Genomic DNA, 27,149 nt, shown 5'->3' with positions numbered 1-27,149 from the left:
ATGTGAATTGCTCTGAAATCAGAGAGCGAGAGAGCATATATCGCGAATTTTCACTTTTGGTGTGTTCACTTTGATGACTCCCCATTGCCACAGTACTTGGGCATGCCAAAGTGCCTGAAGACCAAAATCTAACCATCATCAAATTCGCAAGCACAACATTTCTGTGCCGAGGCATCGAATTGAGACGCCAAAGGCTATGCCGCGATGATGGTATCGCTTTGGTAAATTGTCTGGGAAAAGACATAACACAGGACCGAGTTAAACTCCATGCCATCACACCATTGAGGTCCTCGACTTTGACAAATTATCACTCGCGGACGCAAATCGATCGGTCTTTTTCCCATCCGAAACTCATTCGATTTCACATTCCTTCGGTGGGATTTATCAATTTTCCATAATTCGAAATGCGGGATTGAGGAAAAAAAATTACTATCACACTTCCATTTGAGTGTCATTTGCGTGGTGATCTGTGTGTCATCTTGGGAAATGATTGATTCTCAGTGACAAGATTTGCCATCGTGGAAAAATCAACATTATTGCCACTTAACCATCTTCCCGCCAACGCTCCAATTCCCAAGTAATTGTCATGATACTCTTTGAGGATTTTTCTCTTAGGCCCTTCATGAATAGCCCATGAGAAATTGAGCTGTTCGTGACGGCGCAAAAATGCCTAAAACCTCTAAAAGATTCTAAGCATTTATGGAGGCAGAAAGAACCTCTTGAGAATGCAGAATTTTTATGTGAGAATTGTTCAACAATTCCAATCTCTCGTGAGCGTTATACGCATTTTGAGAATAAACATGTCCTGCAGACTTATTGAGAAAATATGATAAACCAATTTTTCCGCGCCCGGACCTTTAGAGGAATTCGAATGAGAATTCTACCGTAGATTTTTTTTACTAGCCCCAAGAAGCAAAATAGCTGCTTTATAGAACCAAGTGTTAAACAAGTCTTTTTGTGCACTTTTAAAAGACTTAAAGTTCGAATTTTCTGTTGAAATTCCTATAGAAGCTCTTAAGATCCTTAAGAGTGCGCCACTTTACTTATAGTAATCTCAGTCAGTGATGAAACCAAGAGCGTTAAAAAGATTTTTTGTTCTATAGTGCCTTACTTAAGGAATTCTACAAGACTATATTAAGAAAAAATTGTTTCTTGGGCGGCTATAGCAACTTACTCCCGATGTTCGCTACCACGAGCGTAAAACAGTATCCTTCACATATACAGGGGGTTTCGGGATTATGCACATTTCCGGGATCGAAAAAAATCCGCGCAAAATTTGCATATCTACAGGAGATTTCTTTCGAATAATTTGATAGTAGAACAAATTCCACGCGTAGTCAGAACAAAAACATTTAACTGTACAAAAAATATGCATTGTAACACGACGGTCAATAAATCCGTAGACTGACGCATAGATGGAAACACTATCAAAAAACTTGAATATGTCTCGAATCAATCATCTTTAAAATGATATGTGTCAAAATTTGACAGCTATCGGGCCACTAATTCTCAAGTTACAGCTGTTAGAATCAATTAACCTAAGTTTTCTTTAATGGAAAATTTTAAATTTCGTTTTTTGATTAAACATTACGTAAGAAAACGAGAACTCAAACCAAATATAAGCTAGGTAATTATTAACCGGACCCTTCACCGAAAAATCAATGATATTGTGTTGAAGGACCCCAAAGAAAAATTAAGAGAGTTAGCTAATATTACACAGATGTCATATGACCGTTTGTTTAACATCTTACATGATATTTTGGATATGAAGAAGCTCTTTGCGCAATGGCTGCCGCATTTGTCCACTTTGGACCAAAACCGAAAAACCAAAAATGAAGCAAAATTACATGAAATTGGGTTTGAACTAATCCTGCAGTCGCCATATTCGCAAGACAAGGACTCAAGGTTTTTAATACCGAACTAAAATCCGAAATTATGGCCTATTTTGGAAAGTTTTCAAAAGTCTTCTTTTTGAACGGAATAAAAAAGTTGGATAATCATTGAAAACGTTATATCGACTTTTAAAGAACTATCTTGACAAATATAATTTCATTTGACCAACAAAAAAAAATTTCTTACTTATAGCCTATACGCATTAGAGAAATTTATGTCCATTTTGAAGCAAATTCCCTACACTTGTGTAGAAAACACTCTTCTATATGGACATAAATTTCTTTAGTGTGTAGAGGCCATTAGTATGCGGACTTATTGACTGACATGTTAAATAGTGCTTCTTGTTATCAGTTTTTCAATAAATTCTTAAAATATTTTTAAAAAACATATCTTAATAAAAGAAATTATTTTTTATGATAAATAGGTCAAATAACCGAAAAGTGTTTTCAAATTTTTCACATCACATAATACTATATATTACGGCGTACTTCAAAAATTATTTAACAAATTGGACCCTACTGGTAGACAAAAATGCATACAGTAGAGTTCCTCAAATTTGCACATTTGGGGGGTATAGATGACATTTCTCACTCCTCAAATTTGAACAATATTTTCAAAAATGTAACGGAATTCATGTAAAATTCACTTTTCCTAAATTAAGGAAAACAACTTTAGAGATGTTTATCAATTGAATTTGGTGTAATTTGTTTTAGGAAATTAATATAATACGACAATATTGAGGAAACACTAGCGAAAAATAGTTCTAATTCAGACTCCATGCAAAATTTCTTTTACATAACCTCATTTTTTACATTTTGAGTGCAACCGTCATCGTTCAAATTTGAGGAACTCGACTGTAATTATGTTGTGTATGCACGATCCCGTCAGACGCATAATCCTGTAAACCCCCCCTGTATTTGATAAATTGTGTTTTCTAGTAAGGTAGGTGGTAGGAGTAAGTAAGGTAGGAAAGATAGAGCATTAACTCGAGCTGTAATTCACGTCTACCTGGTCAGACAGATAGGTTTGCAAATTAAGATTCATTATTATCATAATCAGTATTCTGAAAAATTAACATTATTTTAATGTTCTAATCTACACTGACATGTTATTTAAAAAAAAGAGAGTTCTTTAAGGTTAGAACTGGAGATGAGGTTTCAAGGGAAGAGCACCTCGGATCGGAATGTTAGATATGCTCGATATTTAGTTAATATAAGTCTCAAAATAGTATTTAGTATTTCTGTTTATGCTAATCGATTTATTAGTGATCCATTAGGTATATCTGTGCAATTAAATTTTAAATTTTTACAATAAATTATTAAAAATAATAGATGTAATTACAACTATGTACTCTGTACCTCAGATCGTTACGAATTTAACCCGGTGTCTCGCAGAAAATTGGCTTTATAAATTAAATCTGAACTAATGCACTGCATTCTTGTAAGAGTTAAATGATAAAAAGTAGCTAATTATTTTTTTTTAATTATTTGAAATTGGTGCAACAATATGGCAATAACCTGACGATCCGAGGAACACTGCCGATCGCTGGTACCCTTCCCTTATCTCTTATTGCCTCTTCATACTAGAGACATTTATGTTAATATTGAAGATTCTCTTGCATAAGGGAATTTGCTTCAATATGGACATAAATTTCTCCACTGTGTAGAGGCCATTACCCTATTTGACTGATTTTGATGTTCTATAATCCAAATGAAAGATTTTGTAAAATACTACAACCACTACAACCCTCTAGATCTAGAACATTTGAAATTCATAGGACCATTGCAAAAGGTGTTTTAGTCGCAAAACGATTGGAGAGGATGGGTCAGTTTCACGCAGCTGATGTTGTTTTTAAAGATTTATTTTTCAAATGTTATTGAACTCAACAAAAAGATGATTACAAATTTGGAAATTATGCAGAATTTAGGAAATTGTGAAGGTACCATAAAAAATTAAAAAAAAAAGATACTGCTTGAAGTGGATGTATACATATTCTTTTTCAAAATGCCTACCCCTTCATATTACATTTAATTACATCCAGCTCGTTTCTCTTTGATATTGTCGTTGACTATTTGAAAAATGTACCACAAACTTCCCGTAATATTAATTTATTATCTCAAATTTTCAATTAAAGCGCGTGGAAAATTGCCGCACTCTCTTCTGTATAATTTCAGAATTGCATCGATGTAATTGTCAGTCATTCAATACATTTAGTGGATGCTATTCCGCGGCATGTGGGAAAGATAATGCTGAAAACATATATACTTGTTGTCAGTATCTGCAGATAGCTCTGCACCTTTTCGTACATCTGAGAGCTTTCCCCAATTTCGCCCTCTTTAATCAGACAAATTCAGGTGGTGCGGTGTTGTCTGCCACGCTTCTTGCTTTCGCCAACCCTTTCAGTACACTAGAAGCTTTTGGAGAATAGTTTCGACTGTCTGGTTGAAAATTTTAACATTTAACTTGGCTTTGCCTGCCACAACTTCCACACCACAAAAGCACCGGCAGGAAGTTCTTTTGTATACTGATGTTTCTGATGAGAACATGAGAATATTAATTTTTACCTACCATTATAATTATCAGGTGAGTTTCAAGGAACTTGCTCAGCTTTCAGTCACAGGGTGATTCCTAAATCATTTCATAAGACATAATCTTTTCATACGTAAGTTTCCAATAGAGTCTTTTTCAGACATTTCTTCAAAACACGTCTCGACATCTTTAAGCTTTATTTATTAAAAAAAAACTCCTTTCAAACAAAATTCAACATTTTCAATGAACTTTCGAAATACTTTAGAAAAAATGTAATTCGTCCAAAAAACAATTAAATTTAATCAGTTATTTAGGGAAAACGAGTTAATGGAAAATCGAATTGTATGTATGTATGTATGTATTTATTCTTCATCTTGATTGTGACATTTCCAACCTTCACTGCGGCCATCGCCGTCTTAGCGTCGGTGACCAACCTCAAGAGCCAAAACGATGGAAAAGCTCTATCACGGGTTGTATAAGCCAAAGTAACATTATTTGTTTACATATCATTCATTAAATAAGAACCATTGAATAAGAATGTCAGGAAATGTCCACTCAATCAAGAGACAAGGCCAGGCTGTGGCAGCCGTTTGGCATGGAGGGTAAAAAAAAAAAAAAAATTATAATAAAAATATTAATGATGATAATAAATTAAAGAAGAACGAACCACGAAGGGGGAAAAAACCAAAAAAAAAAAAAGAAACGAAAAAAACCAGAGAGAGAATAAAAACGAAACCCATGAATAGGACACCAGAAAAAGGGAGAATTTAAATATATATAAACACCAAACAGAAAACCACAATATACGAACCAGGCTGTAAAAAAAAAAACAAGAGAAAAAATTAAAAAATAAAAGATGCAAATTAGTACAAAGTAAAATATGTAGCCTAACCAGCAGAGTTAAAATATAAAAATCTAGAATATCACAAGAGAGAGCCAGCACACCAGCACCGGCAGACAAACCCCGCCAAAACCCTCTGCACACACAACAGCCCCCCAAACGTTAGCCCAGCAAACGTCCCAAAGGTTGCAACCCGAGAACCGCGTGCCCCCGAGTAGGAAATCGCAGTCCCAAACTGTACATTGCGGGGGAAAGAACTCAGTGAGGCCGAGGAAGAAACCCCCATAATAGAATGGGAGCACGACCATACCCCCGGAAAGGATTTAATATTTATTAGTATCCCAAGCACTAAGCCCCGTTCATAAGATGAACCAAGAAACGTCCAGGCACACAACCAAGACGCTGTCATCGAGCAGAGAAGGCCGAAGGGGACCCCAGGGAGAATGTACTGACTCTCTCAATTTCAAACATAGATGGAAGACATGAGTCGTTCCACACTATGCGGATCGGCAGCATGGATCCACGATCTAACTCTGGCTCCTACAAAAGGAGAAATAATCCTGACAGCATTGTTCAAAATTAACGGCAAAAGGTAATTTAAAGATCTCTTAAACATTTGAGATCTAGGCAGTGGCACGAAAAATCTGTCTCTACTTCCTGCCCTATTCTCTCTGAAATATCCCGAATGATAGCCACTGCATTTAAAGAATGTGTCAGTCACCTTATACACATAGAGGGACCTGAAGGGAAGGATTCCCAGAGATTTAAAAACAACAGAAGTAGAGTCTCTTCGACCGAGAAACTTCATGGTTCTTATGATGCGCTTTTGACCAGAAATTACCGGTTTCAAATGCTGGGCACAGGCTCCGCCCCAACACAGCAACGCATATCTCAGCCGCGACTCACCCATCGCAAAATAAAAAGCTCTAAGGAGTTTTATGGAACATGATCCTCTCAATTTATACAACTGGTGAGATAATGATCTCATGGAGGATGCAACAATGTTAGTGTGTTCCCTCCATGTCAAACCCTCATCAAGCATCACTCCGAGATATTTAAAGCGGGAAACAGAAGTGATATTCATACATTGTGCAACACAAGCCTCCCTACAGTCAGGCGAGTGACAAAGCAGTGTGCGACCTCTCAGACACTCGGCACTAGTGCCAAAGCCCATGATTTCAGTTTTCACACTAATCTGCATACCATGTGAGTTAAGCCATTTTCGAATAGTAAGGAGATCAGACTCGATTCTGGTGATAACATACTCATTAGAATCACCCCTATAAAGGAGTGCCACATCATCTGCATATGCCGTAGGTTCACCAAATAATTTCAATTCCAACATGTCATTGATGTATATCAAAAATAACATCGGTCCCAATACAGAACCCTGCGGTACCCCAACTGTACTGGCTACAGGAGAACTAACTACATCGGGGCTCAACTTTACCTTTTGTACCCTGTTGGTTAAGTAGCTCTCCAACCATGCTAGGGGAAGACCCCGAAAACCCGCAGCCTCAAGTTTCTCAAGTAGAACACTATGTCGGACTGAGTCAAAGGCCTTCATGAGGTCAACAAAAACAGCCATATTAGCAGAACTCCCACCATTTAAATTATCATGAAGGCCACCAATAAACCGCATTAAAGCATCCTCACACCCCACTCCCGGTCTGAAGCCAAACTGCGCGGCGGAAAAAAATCTATGCTTAGTAAGAAAATTGTAGATCCTAACATGTGCTATTCTCTCAAACACTTTTGAAATGGCCGGAAGAACAGATATAGGCCTATAATTAGTAAGATTTTTGCGATCGCCTTTCTTATAAATAGGGATAACCAATGCTAGTTTTAGGTTGTCTGGAAATACTCCCACTTCAAAAGATCTGTTGATAAGAGACGTCAAAACATCAACTATGTTAAAGACTATGGCCTTTAAAGTCGCATTTGAGATACCATCAATACCACTCGCACACCCATTTCTTAGGTCTCGAACACACCTGTACACCTCAAGCGAATTAGTAGGATAAAAGAAAAAACTTTGATCTATCTCTTTATGATTGCAACCAGAGGTCACCCCATTCCAGACTATAGTCTCTTGCGCAACATTAGCAAAGAAACTATTGAATTCATTCGCAATATCAAACTTGTCAATTAAAATATCCCCACACCTTGAAGTAACAACATCAACGGAAGCTGGGGAAGTGCCGCGAGACACCAATTCGTTCATAATACTCCAGCACCTTTTAGGATTATTCCTGGATGTAGCAAGTTTACTTTTATAGTACGATTCCTTAGCTACCGATATCTCTTTAGCAACCTTTTTAGCAAAAGATCTACTGTAGTTAGTCAACCTAACATCCGAGGGATTTTTCCTAGCACATTTCAAGAGTTGATTCTTAGTGTGAATTCTAGAGCACATTTTACGAGTGATCCACGGTTTGATAGGGCAATTACGTCTACCACTGTATTCCCTGCAAGTAGTATAACTCTCCACAAGAAAGATCAATCTCGAGATGAAAATAGAGAAAGCAGTACCAACATTTGGCTCCCCATAAACATCAGCCCATGCCTCATCACGCAATGCCGCATTGAGTCCCTGGAAATCAACCACTCGAGACACAAACGATCGTGGCACACTTTCAAGAGGGCTATTTGGAGAGCAATCCATAAGGATTCTCAAACAAACCAAAGAGTGGTCTGTAACGCCAACATGCATGACCCGTGGAAGCATATCACTAATTAACCTATTAGAACATCTACAATATATATGGTCTATACAAGTGGCGCTACTTGGTCCTATTCTTGTTGGTTCCATAATTAGAGGTTCCAGTTCATTCTCAGACATTATTAAATCATACTGTGAGTTGTGCCTATTGTTTAAGATATCTATGTTCATATCCCCCAAAACCCAGAGGTTTCTGCAACGTATTCCCTCCAGACAGTGAGTCAACTCATTGAGAAAATCAGAGACAACGAATCTATGTTGCCTATAAATACAAAGGAATGTAAAAGAACCACCATAAGCCTGTACACTAATGCAAACGCAATCCGCAGTTCTGAATTGTACATTAATTTGAGATGAAGCAAATCGTGAATGGACATATACAACAACGCCGCCCGATCGATAGGAGTTATTGCAAACAGCAAACATTCTATAATTATCAATCTGATACACTGAAACCTCTTCATCCCTAACCCAAACCTCAGTTAAACATATAAAGTCAGGTTGTACAAAATACGTTTCAATAGTCGCCAAAAATTTTTCAAAATTCCGAGAAATACTTCTAATGTTCTGACTTAAAACCACGAACTCCGATTGTGCGGACATTTCCCCACGAAAAATTACAAGATATAATAGTCAAAAAATCAAAATTAAAAACTGACAAAACAAAAAAAAAAAGTTAAAAAAAAACAAAAAAAAACAAAAAAAAAACTACTTCAATAGCAAATCAAAACAAAATTCAAAGTAAAAAGAAGAGGAAAATCGAGAAATACTATTTAAGTTTAGAGAAATCACTGAATGAATTAATGACGAATGCCCCTTCTCCTTCCCTCTTCCTCATCAGTATTTTTCCCTCGTTCACCCAGATGTATTTGAAATTCAGCCTCTTTCTCCACATCTTCGCCTCCTTCAGGAGCTCCCTTCGACGTATCGTGAGCCTCTCATTCACATAGATCCTATGCTCTGTATCCTTCAGGTAGACGCCTCTGAAGTTATTCCTCTTATGATGTTGTCTTCTTGCAGTGAGAATTCTCCTTTTAACCATAGAATTGGAGAGTTTAATAAGAAACATGTTCCCACTCTCTCTGTCGTTGGGTCCGGTTTTAACAAGCTGTGTATCATCTATTTCATCCATTCTCACATCAATGTCTAGGGCACTTTTTAGCACACTAATTGCACTCTCCGAGTGGTCAGGCAAAATCATTTCATCTGGTATATTCTGTATTTCAAGAGTGTTCGACATCTCTTTCTGCCTTTGATTGTCCCGTTCAATTGTGAGCTGCAATACTTGCTCCTCCAACTCTCCAACTCTCTTATCATTCTTTTGACTCCTCTCTCTCATCGTCTCAATAGTCGCATGCAACTTTTTATTTTCCACTGAAAGCTCATTCAGTTTCTTCATGGCCTCCTCAAGTAATTCCACCTTACGTTGAACAAGGGAATTCAGCTCAACCAAATTACTATTGACAGACATTATTGTAGGAGCCTCAGCCGAAACAGACATTCTTCTCGGGTTCCTGCATTTGCTGCACCTGAATGTGGAGCGCCCCTTACTGATGTTGTCCAAGGTGGACTGGGAGAGTCCAGTGCATTTTTCATGATACGAGGCTTTACACTCGACACAATCCAGGCCACCACCATCCCTGCCACCTCCACTCCGAGTAAATTTGCCCTCACAGAACTCACAGGACATGATGTATCTCAAGAGATTGGAGGAGCTTGGCAAGTCCAGGAGGTCCAGGGACGTAGTTGCATCAAATAAGTTGCACTTGACTCACAGAGTTACTTCAAGAGAGAATACAGCCTAAAATTTCTCTCACCAATTTGATCCGGAGTCCTCCAAGAAAGTTAGATTTATCCAAGAAAAACGTATCTTCAGTAGCTTTCTCAATTATACCCTCACAAAGACTGTAGTCTCTAAGGAACTAACTACCAATTAACACAACTTTCAAGTACAAAATCGTAGAAAAAGAACTTAAAATTCACAGAAAACCTCACAGCACATGTGATACCAAACTCTCTCGTGCCTCTCCCTCACGACACTCATAGACACAATTTAATTCCATAGAACGTTTATTTAAATTACACAAAATCATATTGGCCAATCGCAGAAGATTCCATCTAAATTGAAATTTTTGAATAATTTCGACACTGAATAATTTAAATTTAATTTGATTCACGGTTATATAAAATATTTTGTATCGTTCTAATTGTTCTCATGTGTTGGAAAGACAAAATATGCTTAGCTATAAATGAAAATTATTGAACAAATTCATTTACGCAAACCGTGCTTTAAAACTCTTGTAAGAAATATATTTTACATTATTTTGAGAGTGAAGTAATGATTCAGCAAAATTATTTCAATGTATAGGGGGAAGTGAGGCATCCTTGAATTGATGAAGCTTTGAAATTAAGCTTTTTTCTCCTATTTTTAAATGGAATTAAGTCTTATCAGAATGTAATTTGGCTTCATAATAGATTTGTGGGACAAATTTCACTAAAAAATAGGAGAAAAAGTCCAATTTCAAAGCAGCCTGAATTCAAAAGTGTCCCACTTCCCCTAAGAATATTTAAAACCAAACTGGATGCGATAATATCCACATATATTCCATTTTAGGCCACTCCCCAGTTTTAGATTTTGACTTCGACTAACCAAATTTGTAATTCTTGAAATTTTCTAATCTTTATTAAATTGATATTACGGGTAATCGAAAATGACCAGACCACTCTAATAAAATTAATTATAATTAGAACGAATAAAATTGAAAAAAAATCTATAAGTTTCGTAATCTTTTGTTCGTAAATCGTATAAGTTTCGTCTCATTTCTATCATAAAAAATAAATTTCTACATGTTTTTTTTTAAGTATTATATAAAGATTAAGAAATTATTAAGAGTGTGGATAGAATTAAGTATACATTTTTCATTGGGGGCGTGGTATTTTGTAGTGCGTGAGACTGTTTGAATTGTCAAAGAGGCGTGTCCTAAAGTAATTCCCGGAGTGTTTTTTGATATCAATTGAAGGAAAACAAAAAAAAATCTATTGAACAATCGCAAGATCCCTTACAGGATCGTACAACAAACTATCGTAGTAGGGGAAAGTACTCTTTCTTCGAACGTTCATACATTCGAGTAATGTGAATTTTCTTTTATTTTTTCTAAGAAAATTACACATTTTTATTAAATAATTAGATAACTTATTAACATTTATTTATAATTATGTGTAAGTCTCTTAAGAAAAATAAAAGAAATTCACTTTATTCGAAGGCATGAACGTTTGAAGGGAAAGTACTTTCCCCTTATGTTTCTACACTGAGAAAAAAACGGGGGTACGATTAACTTTTTTTTCTCATAACTTTAACACTTTTTAGGTGTAAAAATATATCAACATTTTTTAATGTTAATTTTACACCTTTTTAAGGGTAAAATTAACATGAAAAAGGTTAAGTTTAACCCCTAATACTCATAAAGAGCATAATATTTACACCGATTTCGAATCAATAGTGCAGAGTAAAATAATCATTTCCGGAATGTTATTTTAAATTTTTTCGGATTTCTCTTCAGTGTAGATGTCAAGAAAGGTACAATGAATATTCGATATCTCCAATTAGTATAGTTTTTTTTTTTGTGAAATTATTGTGGGATTGTTTTCAAACGGGGAAAGCTTCGCCAAATTGGTCGAATTTGTCTATATTTTAGGTTGTTTAATTATCAATTTAGGTCAATCATTCTTAGTTCATTCATTCATTTTCAACCGTTTATCCCTATAGGGGTTGCGGGCCCATGACATCCAAATTAGGAGCCCACGCTTGTCGATCCTCCGCCACTTCAGGAAGATGTTCGGGTTCGATCCCGAGGCGCTCCCACGCAAGATCCTGAATTTTATTTAGCCACTTTGTCCTAGGTCTGCCTCGAGGTCGAGGTCTGCTCACAATGGCTTGCATAGCTTTTCTTAGTATTTTTTTAAAAATATTTTTACGCAAATTCGCAATGAACTTTCATTTATTTCTTCATACATTTTTTTGTATTAATAATTTGTGCTTATCATCACCCTGTTCATTGAACAAGCATCCAACAGAAGAAAATCCTTCTCATTCTACACTTTCAAACTCTGGTATAAATAAATGCAATGAGTTTGGCAGAAAATTGTGGTTTGGGGGTATAAAACTTTTGATAGAATTTTCATTTTGCCGCTCAATATCGAAATACAAAATTACGCTTATGGGGTGTACAAATTAATTAATGGTGAATGCAATTTTGTGTTTTTATCCATGAGGCAATTGGTCTCATTTTGCACCCACATCACTTTTTTATAACTATAGTTTCATATGGCTTACAGTCGGTTTTTTCCCAGAAAGGAAAAACATCAAAAGCAGATGGGAACTGTCGTGAGCTTTTGAAGCTTTATGGGGTGGAAAGTTTTTGGGATTGGGGGGTTATGAATGCTGTTTCAGGGTTGCTAACCATTGAGTTAAATGGACTTTTGACAGCAAAATGATGTAGTTATTGGAAGCTCTTAAGGGTGGTGAAACAGCAAAATGTGTTTCCATGTGGATTTTGGCATTTTCACCACACATCAACATCAGGTGACTACCTGTACTCCCAAACCACTGCATTGTTGTTCAACAGTTTTGTATTCAATTTAAATTGCCAACAAAATCTCCACACAACAATTTTAACACATTGAAGTTACTATTTTGCGAAATATTTGGATACTGAGGAAGCAATTGACCGGGAGAATTTCGCTTGTATATCCTTCGTCAATCAATTACAGTTGCCCTATGTTCGCCACTATCAAAACCACCCTCAGGCCTTATCAACACTCAACAGATTACACAATAGGCACTTATGTCTCTCGTGCTGGCGACAGTACAAGGACAGTGGATGTTCACACGAATAATTACTTTACTTACTACATCTTATTTTCGTCATTCATCTTCATTTTATCCTTAAATATATTAAAATAATATCATTATGGACGATTTAGGAAGCATTCAAGGACAAGGTCATGAAAATTCAATTTTATCTTTCCCATAAAATTGACAATATATCTTATATTACATATGATTTCTTAAGCAACACAGTAGTAATACACATAACGTGTCATGAAAACCATTTTCAAATGTATTCCTGACGTTTTCTTAGAAAAATGGTAAAGTAAGTATCTATAACCAGATTAACTGATAAGCTATAGCATCCTATTGCTTCGAGATCGAAACTAAACAACAAATTTAAGAGATTTATAAAATTGAAGGGTAAGTCTTAAGAATTTTGGTTTGATTATAGGCTCGTCATAACTAAAAATATTTGAAGTTAAGAAAAAATCTATTTATTTTCAATTTTTTAAAACTTAAATGATGATTTTAAAGCTTTTGAAGTTTTTAATTGAGTGTTGTTCAAATTTGTTTTTTCTTGTTTACTACATTTACACATTTACGTATCAGACATCATGGTCAGGTAAAAAGTCCTGAGGCCTTTTCGTCAGATTTATTTGGAGCGCAATATCTCACATTTTAATAAATCGCATTGGGTTACATGGGGTATACTAAACAGTGATTTTAAAATGACAACACCTCACAAAATTCTTTGACAGTTTTGCTTTTAGTGAAGCTCACTGAGAGAAATCCGAAAAAATTAAAATAACATTCCGGAAATGTTAATTTTACCCTGCAGTATTGATCTGAAATCGGTGTAAATATTACCCTTTTTAGGTGTATTAGCAGTTAAAGTTACCTTTTTTCATGTTAATTTTACCCTTAAAAAGGTGTAAAACAAACATTAAAAAATGTTGATATATTTTTACACCTAAAAAGTGTTAAAGTTATGAGGAAAAAAAGTTAATCGCACACTCTTTTTTTCTCAGTGTTACAGCTTTTCAAAATGGATGTAAAGCAAGAGAAAATTCGATACGTTCTTCAGTATTATTCGTACTACGGAAAAGATAAAAAAGGCGAAACAGGCGACCAAAAAAAATCAGCTCTTTATGGACCCAATATAATATTTGATGCAACAGCAAAAAGATGATTCTAACGATTTCCTTCTGCTAAAGTGGACAATAATATTGAGGTACGCTTTGGTAGGGCTATTGTCGAAAAAGTTGATAAAATCATCGAAATCGTTGAGGTGTACCTGAATGCGAGCACTTGTTATATTGTCTAATGCTGTTTACACACTAGAAGCAATTTTCGTAAAAAATTGTCTTTTTTAAAAAAAAAATCTGACGTTTCTGCCTACAAGGATAGGGAGAATTTTCTTTAAAAAGGCATTTTTTAAAGAAATTTCTACTAATGTGTAGAGACCATAAGACTTGAAGATTATCCAGAAAGCAGTTTGGAACCATTTGCATAAGGCTGGTCTCACGAAGAAACTAGGTATATGGATTTCAAACGAATTGCCGTAATAGAACCTATTAGGTTGAATTTATATCTGTAATTTTTTGCTGAAATGTAACGAAATCGACCTACTTTTGAAAAAGATGGTAACTAGCGATAAAAAATGGGTCACATACGACAACAAGAATCGGAAAAAAAACAATCACCAAGCCCGGATTAACGACCAAAAAGAGTTAGCGATGTATTTGGTGGGATTGGAAGGGAATCATCCAGCATCAAGCCAAACGCTCAATTCGGATCTCTATTGTCAACAACTGACCAAATTGGAGCAGTCGATTAAACAGAAGTGCCCTGCATTGGACAATAGGAAGGGTGTAGTATTCCGTCAAGCCAACGCCAGACCCTATACATCTTTAACGACGCACTAGAAGCTCCATGAGCTTCCGCCGTATAGTTCAGATATGGTACAAAGCGATTTTCACCTTTTTCGGTATATGCAAAATTTTCTTGACAGTGCAAAAGTGTCCTCAAGAGAGGCTTTTGTGATAATGAGCTAGTCAAGTTTTTCACAAATCGGGAAAAACTCGGGAAAAATCGGGAATCGGGACGATAATTTCTATCGTGAAATTATTCATTTGATTTCAAAAAAGACAAAAGTTATCAAACAAAATAACGCATATTTGATCAAAATTGGATAATCCTAATTAAGTTAATTTAATTTATAAAATAAAGTTTAAAAGGGCTCAGAATTTTTTACTTGACCTATAATAAAATTTTTAAAAACTTAAAGAGAGATTGAAGTTGAATTTAGCACAAGGTATTATAAATTGAGAAATTTCAGTTCATAAAATACATGAATAAAAAAAATGTGCTTAATTTTTAACTGAATCTCTAAAATAATTAGATCGTAGGTCTGAATGTAAGTCATTTTAGATTTAAAAAATACCCAAAACTAATTTAAATTTATTTAGATAAATGGTTATTCATGTACTTGTTTATTTATTTATTTACTAAATAGGGCACTTAATGGGTCAAGTGGTAGAGTACTCATTCTATTTTTTTATGGTCGGTAATTATGGTCAGTATATATTTTTTTTATTTTTTTATGGTCGGTAAAGGATTGCCTTTTTTTCAATTTTCACCAAAACGAAATTTGATCGGGCCTTGAACCGAGAACCTATGCCTTTGAACTCAAATCCAAATTCATTTTTTGTGATGTTTAAAAGGAAAATAAATGTTCGAAAGAGAGAAATAGAAATGTTCAATACGTTTGAGAAAATAACAGGTTTGAAAATTTTCATTTAAACGATTTTTTTCTTAAACATTTAAGGTGTGCTGTAAGGGCTGTAAGTATTGAGTTTTACCATTTATTTTAGAATTGAAGAATCTATATTTCAAAATTCCAGTTGTGGTTTTCTCTCAATAAAATATATATGAAACGGAAATTGCAGTATCAGAAAGTAGGATGAGATTGATGTAAGATTGGGAAGATTCCTTTCAATTATCTAAAGAGAATGGCCATGTGCAGTTGTGAGATTATTTAGCTAATATCTTAAGTCATTTTTAATTACAGTGAGATACAAACAAGTTGTGTGCACTTGAAGTAAATGATGCATTCGAGGCAATATTGATACGACGAATTATGTGTTGTTTTTGCACACAGTGAATTGGTGCAACATTAAGTCATTGAAAGGGGGCCCTGTTGGTGAGGTGAATGAGTGGGAAAAAGACAAAGTGTTTATGGTGAATGGAAAAAGGTATATGGAAAAGACGTTGAGATTGTCAGGAGGAAGAGACCAGAGAGTGTGCGCAATGTTAAAAGCCATCCCAACGATGAGAGATTCAAATCTCACGATCCCAGAGGCAACAATTGTGCGCAGATAATTATTTAAATTTATTTATATGGACGAACGGCACACATCCGAGCGAAAAGTGCCATCGGGAAGTATAATAATAAAATACTCTCCACACATACACACACATATTATATGTAGGTACATATATAACTGGAGGAGGTGAGGCGCAAAAGAGGACATGACCATCGTGGAGCTTTAATGCCATGGAAGATGACGATTATCGCTTTAGCTCAGGGCACACGCAAATGACACGTTGTCGAGTGTGCAAGAAGTGTCACGAGGAGTAGTGGTCCCCTGGAAGTGGGACTCTTCCAACTCAAGGAGATCCCCAACATGACTTCTGTCATGCACGCTTTTCACTCCAAGCCAACATCACCGTCCATTAGTCACTGGCAATAATCACCATTACGCGTAATTGAGTGAGCGAGAGAGAGAAACTCCATGCTCCAGAAACTCCTCTTCAGTCACAGCCTCCAGACCCTTTACCTGCCAAACTGCCCCTCGAATGACAAACGAGCTTTCGTTGAGCGCAATGGCACGCCAACAACGCAAAAGACGAAAATCACCCTCCAGTAATACTTTAATAAGTGAATCGCTATCAGTGGCTCTGACCAACCAATTGGCCGATTGGGCTTGAATTTAATTGAGAAACAATTATCCAGGTGAGAATGAAAGTGTCTTATGCACACGAAGCCAAAACAATTTTCCTGGCTCACCTAAAATCCGAATATATTGGAATGTTGGATGTACCATATCGATTTTGGCTTTCGGTAATTGAAATTGGTGGAATTTTCGCACAAAGATGCATCGAGCAGCACAAAACAGTCGCTGAAGAAGTTGGATGTGCCCGTGAGGTAGGAAGACATGTGCACGCAGTACATAAATTTTACCAGAGCCCTTCGTAATTATAAAATGTCAAACGTGCCGATGCAAGACCCGATACAAATGTTGCCCGTGGGCGATGCCTCGGGCCACAAGAGACAAGTCTGCGGATATTCTAGCTCCCCTCACCCATCTGTTACCTCTCCTTGCTTTGTGACATGATCACTCTTTTCCATGCACTCCTCTCGAGCACGTTTTGCTTGACAGTGTATGGAAAATTTACAGTGGCTTCTAGGAAATTTATAAGCAAAACCAATGAAAAGCGAAATCAATATGTTAGAATTCAAATTTATTTAAATTATTATTAACTATATTGCGTCTCATGATATTTCGTAAGATTTTAAATACACTGATCCGAAAAAGTTAAAATAACATTCCGGAAATGTTAATTTTACCCTTAAAAAGGTATAAAATTAACATTAAAAAATGTTGATATATTTTTACACCTAAAAAGTGTCAAATTTACAAGGAAAAAAAGTTAATCGCACCCCCTTTTTTCTCAGTGTAGAGTATAGTAGCAACACTTAATTATCGTGTTTACTTCAATTTTACCTTGGACAAATTGTTATATTTTATTATATTTTTTTAAACAATTTAAGAATTGCAAAATTAAAATATTTAGTATTGCATTCTCAAACAAAGTAATGTTGCAAAAACGGCATTGTATTTAAAGAGGCATTGAATGATAAACAATTGATGATATCATAGCACTAAATGGTACTGCAATCCTAAATAAACCTATTCCAAAAGTACATACAGTACCGGCCAAAAGTTTCTTGACAAATCTATGCACGAGAAATCAGGTGGAAAAATGATAGAAAAAATAACTTTTAAAAAATTTTCTTTTTGCAAATAAGTTGCACGTATACCACAGACGTTAGTCATGTATTTTATAATATTTTAATTTATTTTATTTTATAAGGGAACAGCACCCCGGATCGGAATGTTAAGAGACATGCTCGATATTTAGCTTAAAATATAAGCTTCGAAATACTTTTTAGTATTTTTGTGTATGCTAGTCGGTGTATATTAGTTATCCATTTAACTATATCTGTGCATTTGAATATTTAATTTTTACAAAAAATTATTTAAAAAAATAGTTGTAATTGCAACTATGTACTCTGTACTTCGGATCTTCACGAATTTAATCAGGTGTATCACGGAAAATTGGTTTTATAAATTAAATTTGAACTAATGCACTGCATTCTTGTCAGAGTTAAATGGTAAAAAGTAGCTAAAAATTTTTAAAAATTCATTTGAATTGGTGCAACCATATGGTAATAAGCTGCGAGGAACACTGAAGATCACTGGTGCTCTTCCCTTATTAAAATAATTGTTTAATCAAGATTGATAATGTTTCACTGGCCAAAAATTTCTTGACACATTTGGGAAAGTAATTCAAAATGGTCAAATGCGTACAACTTACTTCATTTAATCATGTTTTATTCTGAAGTTATATCATTATCAATTTATATCATAAGAGACAAATGGTGGGTTTACTTATTTCTAAAAATTGCCGTGAACAATTTATGTAATAAAAGTTATGATAAAAAACAGTAAAATAAAATAGGGGAAGGTTTTGAAGGTTCTATTAAAAAAGGAGTCCAAGATTTAAGATTTTTTACTGAATGCCACACACACCGAATCAATTATATCACTATATCAAAAAAATTTCTTACTTATTGGGTTCATAATTCTGCCTCACAAAATTCTTGGAAGTCCTTGGATTTTCCTCTACAGGAAAATGAAAATGTAGCGGCATTTTTTACGCAGGTTCCCTGGTTAACTCAGTTTCGTACCACTTTTTCCCACCTCCGTAGGCCTCATTTTCCCCGAAAACATTACACCGGACACAAAAATTTGGGTATCACTACTTAGATGGAACTTTCATCTTCTTGTTTTCACCATTTGTAGGAAGTATCACACATTAAAAATCAATTTTAAGCTATTTTTCTAACACATGTTTTTTGACACTCGGAAAACCATTTTTTCCCTGGATTCTGACAGTCAATTAAGAGCTTGGTTAGGTATGATTCTCTCATAAACACACCTAATGTAATCCTCGGATTTTCTCTAACACCTCCAATTGGTCTTACAGAACATATTTCGGACGTAACTGATTTCAAAAATGACCAGCCACCATTTTAAAGTGAAATGTGGGAAGTTTCACTTTAAAACAAGGAAAATTGAATGAGAAATACTCAAAATACATCGAAGTGGCAATTAAAGAATCACATCTACCATAAGCAGTCTAGTTCCATCACTGCACAAATCAGAAAGTAGTAATCACACTTATTGTAATCCTTGTTTTTTTCTCTAACGTCTCAAATCAGTCTTACAGAACATCTTTTGAACATCAGTGATTCTTAGAATTACCAGTGATTAATTGTGGAGCTCAGAATGAAAAATGAACATATCCTATGGTTAAAGCATAAGATATGTTCATTTCTCATTCTGAGCTGCACAATTTAAAATAAAATGTGAAAAATCCCGCTTGAAAACAAAGCAAATTGGATGAAAAATTGTCAAAACGCATCGCATGGGCAATGAAAGAATCACACCCACCATAAGCAGATTCAGGCTTAATGTTTGATTTAACAGAAGTGAAATAAAAACATCTGATGAAGTCTCATTTTGAGGGGGAAATGCGTGTTTTCTTCCGAGATTTTAGTGAAAATTGTTTAATATCCCAATTTTCTTGTGAATTTATTCAGTTGAATCTCTGATGAGCCAAATATCCCGAGCGACGTGTATAGTGTGACCCAAACAGTGAGGAATTTTCAAATTCAGAAGTTAATAATTTTGCCAGATGTTTTTACGAATCTGCAAAATTCAATTTTTCTGAGCTGCAAGGGTGATAATTTTTATGAACTTTCCTCCACCCACAAAAACGACCCCCTTCAAGCAAAAGATTTTCACGGTAAATATTAACCCTAATAAACCCTCTATAACCTGGAACAGTTGCTTTTTCGAAAAGACACTCGCAGTGTGCAAAAATGCATTAAATATTACACATCAGAATTACGATTTTGGGCCCATTTTTTTATTTTTGCCTTTTGGACGACCCAGGAAAAAGGCCTAGGCTTCCAAGTTTGTCAGGAAATGTTCCCACTTTTTGTTACTTGATAATTTATGTTAAATTGGCAAATTACAAAATGTTTCTTCAAATTCTTCACATTAATTCATTGCAAACTCTATTGATTTAGATATAATAACTATCAAAGAAAATAAATTGGCAACCAGACAGGAAAAATGATTAAAGTTTTCCTGTTTTTAAATTGAATTGAGCCTTATTATAATGTAATTTAGCTTTGCAATCAATTTTAATTAAAACTAAGATAAAAAGCTCAATTTCAAAGTTGCCCCATTTCAAAAGTGCCCCATTCCCCCCTAATTTTTCAATCTTAAGAATCATATATGAGTTGATTTCCTATAACATTGAACTCACGAACTCAAGCATTCAACGAAATCTTTTCTACTTTGCCAGAAGTGACTCAAACAGTATCGTTCTTATGCTATTGTTTAAGAAATAAATGCTTAGCTTTACTTTATTGAACGGGTACTGTAATCCGCCAGTATACGCATTATTTTTGCAATAGGTGTTCATGGGCAGAAGAAGAAATAAGTGCCTGAGGGTTCCTTCAGTCTCTCTATACCCCTTCCTCTTCAATATCACTCCAAAGAGGTTCTGTGAGAATTTCATCCAGTGATAAAATCATTTCAGAATATTCTTAGGGAATTTTTTAAGGATCCACCGAATATATATATATATATATATATAAATATATATACACATAATATAAATATATAATATAATATAAGCAATATTATTTGGAATATTACTTGCTCCAGACACTATTGTAGTATTGCAACTGATATAATGAACAATAAATGGTAATTGATGCGGAAATTGAATGAATTGTCAGATGCATTGGGAGAGGTTAATTGCAAGTAAATCCTCAGTCAAGTGGAAGACAGAGAGTAAATTATCAATTATTTGTCAGGAGCAAATGATTAAATTCACCACCACTTGGCATCATGTTTGCCAATTGGAAATTGTGCATTACGTGGAAATTGAAGCTGTCTTGAGCCAATTTGCACCCTTTTGATATTTCAAGGGAAATCGATTTGGCCGCTGTGTTTAATTGACATTTTAGAATAAACATTTTTCCATGTACCACAGAAGAAGAATCAACTGACCACAGAAGTACTCACATATGTAGCCTTCCTGGAGCACTTCGACATTATCAAAGTTTTGTGAGGGGATCTTGGGCAAAGTCCACTTCAACATCTGTATGTTCAACATCGAGCGGTATGTTGACGTAGATGGCAGTGGAATCGGTAAGGCGGGGGGAAGGGTAAAGGGAAAATGAAAACGTCCCCGGTAAAGTGCTATCGGCTGTTTTGAAGAACTACAACCCTGAAAGCTACCCATCGCGTTAGAGGGTGAATTTGAGGTCGATGGGGAAATTTTATCATTTCTCTCTCACTCATTCCCTATCTCTTAAGCCCTTGAGGCCATCATACACAAGCGACAGGGAAGGAAATTATGCGCCTCTATAGAGAGATTCCTTCTCTTCTTGGATTTTTTTACTTCATAACTTGGGCCTCCTGTCTGTCATTTTTTTATGCCCAAACTCACCCTTTCAAGAACTCAGAACCATTCGCCTTTCGACACCATAAGAAATTATTACGCAAGTAAAATTCTAATTATGCCAACATCATGCAACGTCGAACAGTACTTCCGAATATTCCAAATATATTCTCACAACATTGATGACTACAGCAACAAGTGTGTCACATTGGTCATGAAATTGATGAAAAACATTTCTTTCAAGGAACAACGAGTCTTAAGTTTCTGCAGATTATTTTCTAAACAATGTGAAAAGTGCTTAATAATATTTTAATGATTTTTCAATTTATCAATAAATTTTGAATAAAAATGTGCAAAAGACCTTTGAGAAATCTCCTCAAAGATCTTTAGCGTGTTTTGACTCTAGTAGGGGAAAGCGTGGTACATTCGTACGACTCAAGCTTCGCACAAGTCAATTTTTTCTCTAGGTTCCTTACGGATCTCGGCCATTTCTCTTTTCTGAAAATTTGAGACATTGGACTAGCTATTAAAATATAATATTATAATGATCCAAATTCATTTATAACACATTGAAAAAAAAATGATTTGTGTGAAGCATAAATCGTCCGAAGGTAGCGCGCTTTCCCCTACTCATGTAGGGGAGACTGGGGTAAAACTTGTCAAAATGCATATTTAATTCTTTCACGAGCTCTGAGAAAACTAAACGTTTTATAATGAGCATATTCTTATAGGAAATTTACTGCTCTACAACATTCCAGAAGACTATTTTCCGCTATCTCGAAAGAAATGTGATTTTTGAATCATTTTCTAAAAGTCGATTTTCTGGATATAATTTTTCTCTATCTTAACGAGAAATGTGCTTAAATTGAGCTAATCAGTATTGGTATATTCTATAAGCCAAATATTCCAAAACTAGGGCTCAAAATCCCATTATTTTTTTATTTTACATAATCCTTCCTCGAATTCCTTGAAACTTTGTAAGTTTAAGAAGGTTCATGAAGGCTATAATAAAAAATTTCAAGCTTCAGTCTCTTTTATTTCAGAAAATAATGTTTATTTTACATAAATTCGAGCAAGATTTACTTTTTTTCTGAGTGTAATAATAATAAGAAGAAGAAGAAACATTTATTAATTCCTCAAGGAAAGCATTTTACAATTAAGGGACTTTCACAATGATTTCTTAGTTTAAAATACAATCAGATAAGGAAATGTTTTTCGTGATTTTGGTTTTCAATATTTTAGCTGCCTCAGGATATTACACTAATCATTGTTCAAATTTAAAAGGTATAAATTCAAGATGATTTATTTTGATTTTTAATTATTTTTTACTTTTATTTTCTTTACTTATTTTGAAGGTTTATGTCCCGGTACAATAAGTTGAAGTGAATCTGAATAAGTTAAAATGAATTAGAAGGAGCTCAGTCTGTATCCTATAATCATGTTTGAATTCTTAAGTTTTTAGCTTTTTCATTCACCAACTTCGCAAAATAATAATTTGAGAAAAAAAGCCAATCAAAACAATTCGATTTTAACCAATATTAAAGATCTGTGTGAAGAGTAACATATTTTTATATTCTTCAGTTTTCACCTTTAATCATTTAAGTCAAGCTGTTTTTCCATCTGTTGGACTGACTATTACCAAATTAATCTAGAAATTTAACTTGATTCCTTGTACTCTCAAATTTCCAAAATAATAAGAAATTGTTCCAAATTGTAATGCATCAACTGCACCTAATATATAATCTTGAATTAAGACTTTCCCAAAAGTCTTGTCTGCTAGGAAATTAAAGGAATAAGACCATATTTCAAAATATAAATAATATTCAGGGAAAGCTCGAACTTATTTGAATTATTTTGTTGATAATGGCGCTGGCACACTTTTAGATCGGGAAAATTTCATGGGATTGGAATTCACATCCCTTTCTTTCTCAAACACTTTACATATGTCTATCCCAGTCTTTTGGACTCTTCTTCTTCTTATGAACGTCACACCAAATTAAATTTAGTTCAATCGCATTTTGAGTGAGAAAGAATGAAACATCGATATGCAGAACATTTGAGAAAGAAAGGGATGCGAATTTCGATCACCAATTATTTTACCGATCTAAAAGGTGTGGCGGAGCCATAAAAACAGATTCTTATCGACTGAGTTAATGCTTAGCTAATTTTAAACAAATAACATCAAAATCATAGTTTCGAATATTCTCGAGAGGTTTGGTTAAAAAGAAATATAAAAAATATAAATACGGAGTTTTCAACATGAAAACATGGATCTTTAAGACAAGGGATAAAATTCAAATTTCAATTTCTACCACATAGGGTGAAACTTGAACTTCTGAACAACTATAAAAACTGAACAATTTAATTTGAAATTCATAGAACTCTAATGAAATTTGAAAAAAATAATAAAATAATGGAAAAAACATTTTTGGTGAGTAAATTAGTAAATCTGGGTGAGTAAAAAATTGAAATTGGTCAGCAAAAAATGTAAAATGACTACTGAAAAGCATAATCTTGGTAAGTAAAAATTTATTTGGTTCATTTGCCAATAATATTCCTCTACATACCAATTTTCATTTTTGCTGACTATTAACTAAAGTACAGTACGACTCCGATAGAGTCAACCCGTAAGAAATTTAAAACATTGTGAAAAATATGTAAAACTTCAAGTTAGTCAAAATTTAAACTACTTTTGTTAAGTATGAACCTGGGACAATTTTTAAGGAGTGAAATAGTGACTACAAGAAATGCGTTGACTCTATTGAAGACGTACTGTACTGCCCATATTCTGCTGCAGGTTTGTAAACAATCTTATGTGCTGTTTATGTGCTTTACGTAATTATAATCAAAATAATGATTAGATTGGGGGAAAATGGGGCAAAAAGTCACAAAACGCATATTTTATTTTTTTACAAGCTACCCGTGCACCTCCGAAATTTCTAATTAGCACAGTTTTATAGGAAATTTACTGCTCTACAACTCTGTGAAACTCATTTTCTTCTATTTTGTAAGGAAATATATTTATCGAGCCGTTTTCTAAAAGGTAATTTTGTGGCTATTCTCAAAAATGCTGGGGCAAATAGTATCAGGCATGAGATACTATCACATTTTGTTTCGCTTTATTACGGGATTCGGTAAATTTAAGTAAAATACCTAGATTACATATTTTCATAGTAAATTTGTTCTTCTACACCTTTGTAAAACACCGTTTTCTCTATTTGAGCGAGAAAAGCGCATTTTGAGCTATTTTAGAAAAAAAAACACACAAAAGACTGCAAATCGTTTGACCAATGCAAACAACGAGCGGCGACACATAGCACTGACATTTTCTTTTTCACCGTGGGACATAAGAAATTGTTTCGGTTTTTGTTACTTTTTGCTCCATAGCTTTTGTTACTTTTTACCCCAACTGGTAATTTTTAATAAAAGGATTTCTGGAGAAAAGAATATTTGTAAAATTCTAAAATAGATATCGGATTCGTATTCAAAGAATATCCAGGTAATTTGGGAAATATTCACCAGTGCATCAAATTTAAAATAAGTAGCTAATAATTGATATCTCCTGGACAGAAAATATTTCAAAAATACGGCTAAAAATTTCGATATTTTTTTATTTTCTAAATTCCTTGTTCAAATTTTAACAAACTTACGACATTGAAAAAGACCTATGGAGGCTGCCTATGGAAAAAATTTTAAGCCGCTATCTTATTTATCTTGGCAGATATTGAATTTTGAAATTTTCGATTTGTGACTTTTTGCCCCAGTTTCCTCTACTCTTCTATCAGTTTCCGACTAATCTGTCTTTTGACATAAGCCACGAAACGACATAGTTACTGGGAAACTAATGGGGATATATTCAAATCATTTTTTTGATTATAATTACATTAATCTTTCGGCTTAAGTTGTTAGCGGATCGAGCATATTAGATTATCTTTAAATACAAGATTATGTTCAAACTCCCATTTTTTTGAATTGCATATTATCAGGGGTTTCAAATTTTGTCTTATACAGAACGTTTTCCGAAAACTGCAAGTCGATATATGTAGGAATTTATGAGTTAAGCTCCAAGTTTTGGCCGGCCGGTCTTCTGAGAAAAGTTATAACAACTTATAAACTTTTCAACATGGAAATTATTTAAAAGCTTTAAAAATTATCAGTTTTATAAAATTTCACCTCAGCCATATTTTGCAGTTTCAAATGTTTTCTTAAGACAAAGTTGAAAAAGTTTGAGCAATGCCGCAATTTTTTTTTAGAATAAAAAAGTACGATAAATTTATGTGAATATTTAGGAATATTTGACTTTAATTTAATTTTAAAATAATAATTTTTAATTTTCATATATTTTTTAACAATATATTATTTCGAAAGTTTTTGAAGCACTGTAACTTAAAAGCTTAGGAACTGTTTACTAGAGAACTTCTCTGCATTTTGTCACAATAAATACACATCTCCACGTGATTTTACCAGAACAAGGTAAACCAAACTTCAGTTAGAGGAACGGAACTCCCTTTTGTTTTTAGCAGTATCCAACAAGAAGTGCATGCAAATGAAATTGCTGGAAAAGCGAGAGGTGATCATTTATGACCTCTCATTTCTTCATCTAATTGGTGCTCGCAATTAAGCTCACATGGATGGTAATTGCAGTTCTTCTTGTGGTGGACGACACTAAATCCCAAGTCAAATTCAACAAACCCAAATGACCATCACAATCAGCGACCATAAATTAATGTGCTGGAAAAATTGCATGAATTAGTGGTACTCCTAATTGCATTTTAATTGCAGGGGAGACCACCACTTTCCCGAAAAGAAAAAAAAAGTAAGTTTTGACTTACCTTTTGGGACACGTGGAGGACTCCATGGACAGCGGCGGACCACGTTGATCCACGAAGCCCGACGATTGAAAGACGTCGAAAAGGAAAATCTTGCCGGATGGCCACTGACACGAATCAGGAAGTTTGCTGACGGGATTATCTCTTCAGGAGCACTCACATGAACTCAGCCACGCTCAATCACCATCAGAGAACGGTGCTCACGCTACGAAAGCCAAAGCAAGACTGACGAGCACACAAATACCTCAACTCTATACCCAAGTCAATCCATTGAGAGCAATACGAGAGAGAGTACTCGAGAGAGGCTAACAAGTCTCGTGGAAAGTCATATTGCTATACTTCTCTCATTTCCTTCTTTTCCCACCATAAGTTCACAAGGCGAGTTGTGAGAGAAGGAAAGCAGGAGCTTTTCTCTTGCCAGACACATCAGGAAAGCTCAGCTCAATTGAAAGGTAATCGAATGTGTTTTGTAAACAACGCGATAGTCACACTGTCATCCTCTCCACAAGTCGTGGCCCATTGACCCGAAAGGAGTTCTTCCTGGTTGCTCTTGTGGTTAGTGACACTTCTTTAGCATTTTGTCGCTGAGGTGAGAAAATCAACTTTTTGATACTGCAAACCCCGAAATGTTTCTTTTCAACTTTCCTTAAATTCCTGATATAGGGTAAAGTGGTA

At 34.8% G+C, this 27,149-nt stretch overlaps 1 protein-coding gene across 1 annotated transcript in view; it reads right to left on the bottom strand.

Moving 5' to 3' along the window:
- Positions 1 to 26,701, bottom strand: part of LOC129801223 (BTB/POZ domain-containing protein Tiwaz) — a 63,179-nt gene extending 36,478 nt beyond the window's left edge. The window contains exon 1 of the mRNA XM_055846057.1: positions 26,478 to 26,701. Coding sequence (XP_055702032.1) covers positions 26,478 to 26,503 — 26 coding nt within the window. The 5' untranslated portion in view covers positions 26,504 to 26,701. The remainder of the gene's footprint in view (positions 1 to 26,477) is intronic.
- Between the last annotated feature and the right edge of the window lie 448 nt (positions 26,702 to 27,149).

The sequence above is a fragment of the Phlebotomus papatasi genome, chromosome 2 (assembly GCF_024763615.1).
Source record: "Phlebotomus papatasi isolate M1 chromosome 2, Ppap_2.1, whole genome shotgun sequence".
Lineage (NCBI taxonomy): Eukaryota > Metazoa > Arthropoda > Insecta > Diptera > Psychodidae > Phlebotomus > Phlebotomus papatasi.
This window is presented reverse-complemented; position numbering and strand designations above follow the sequence as displayed.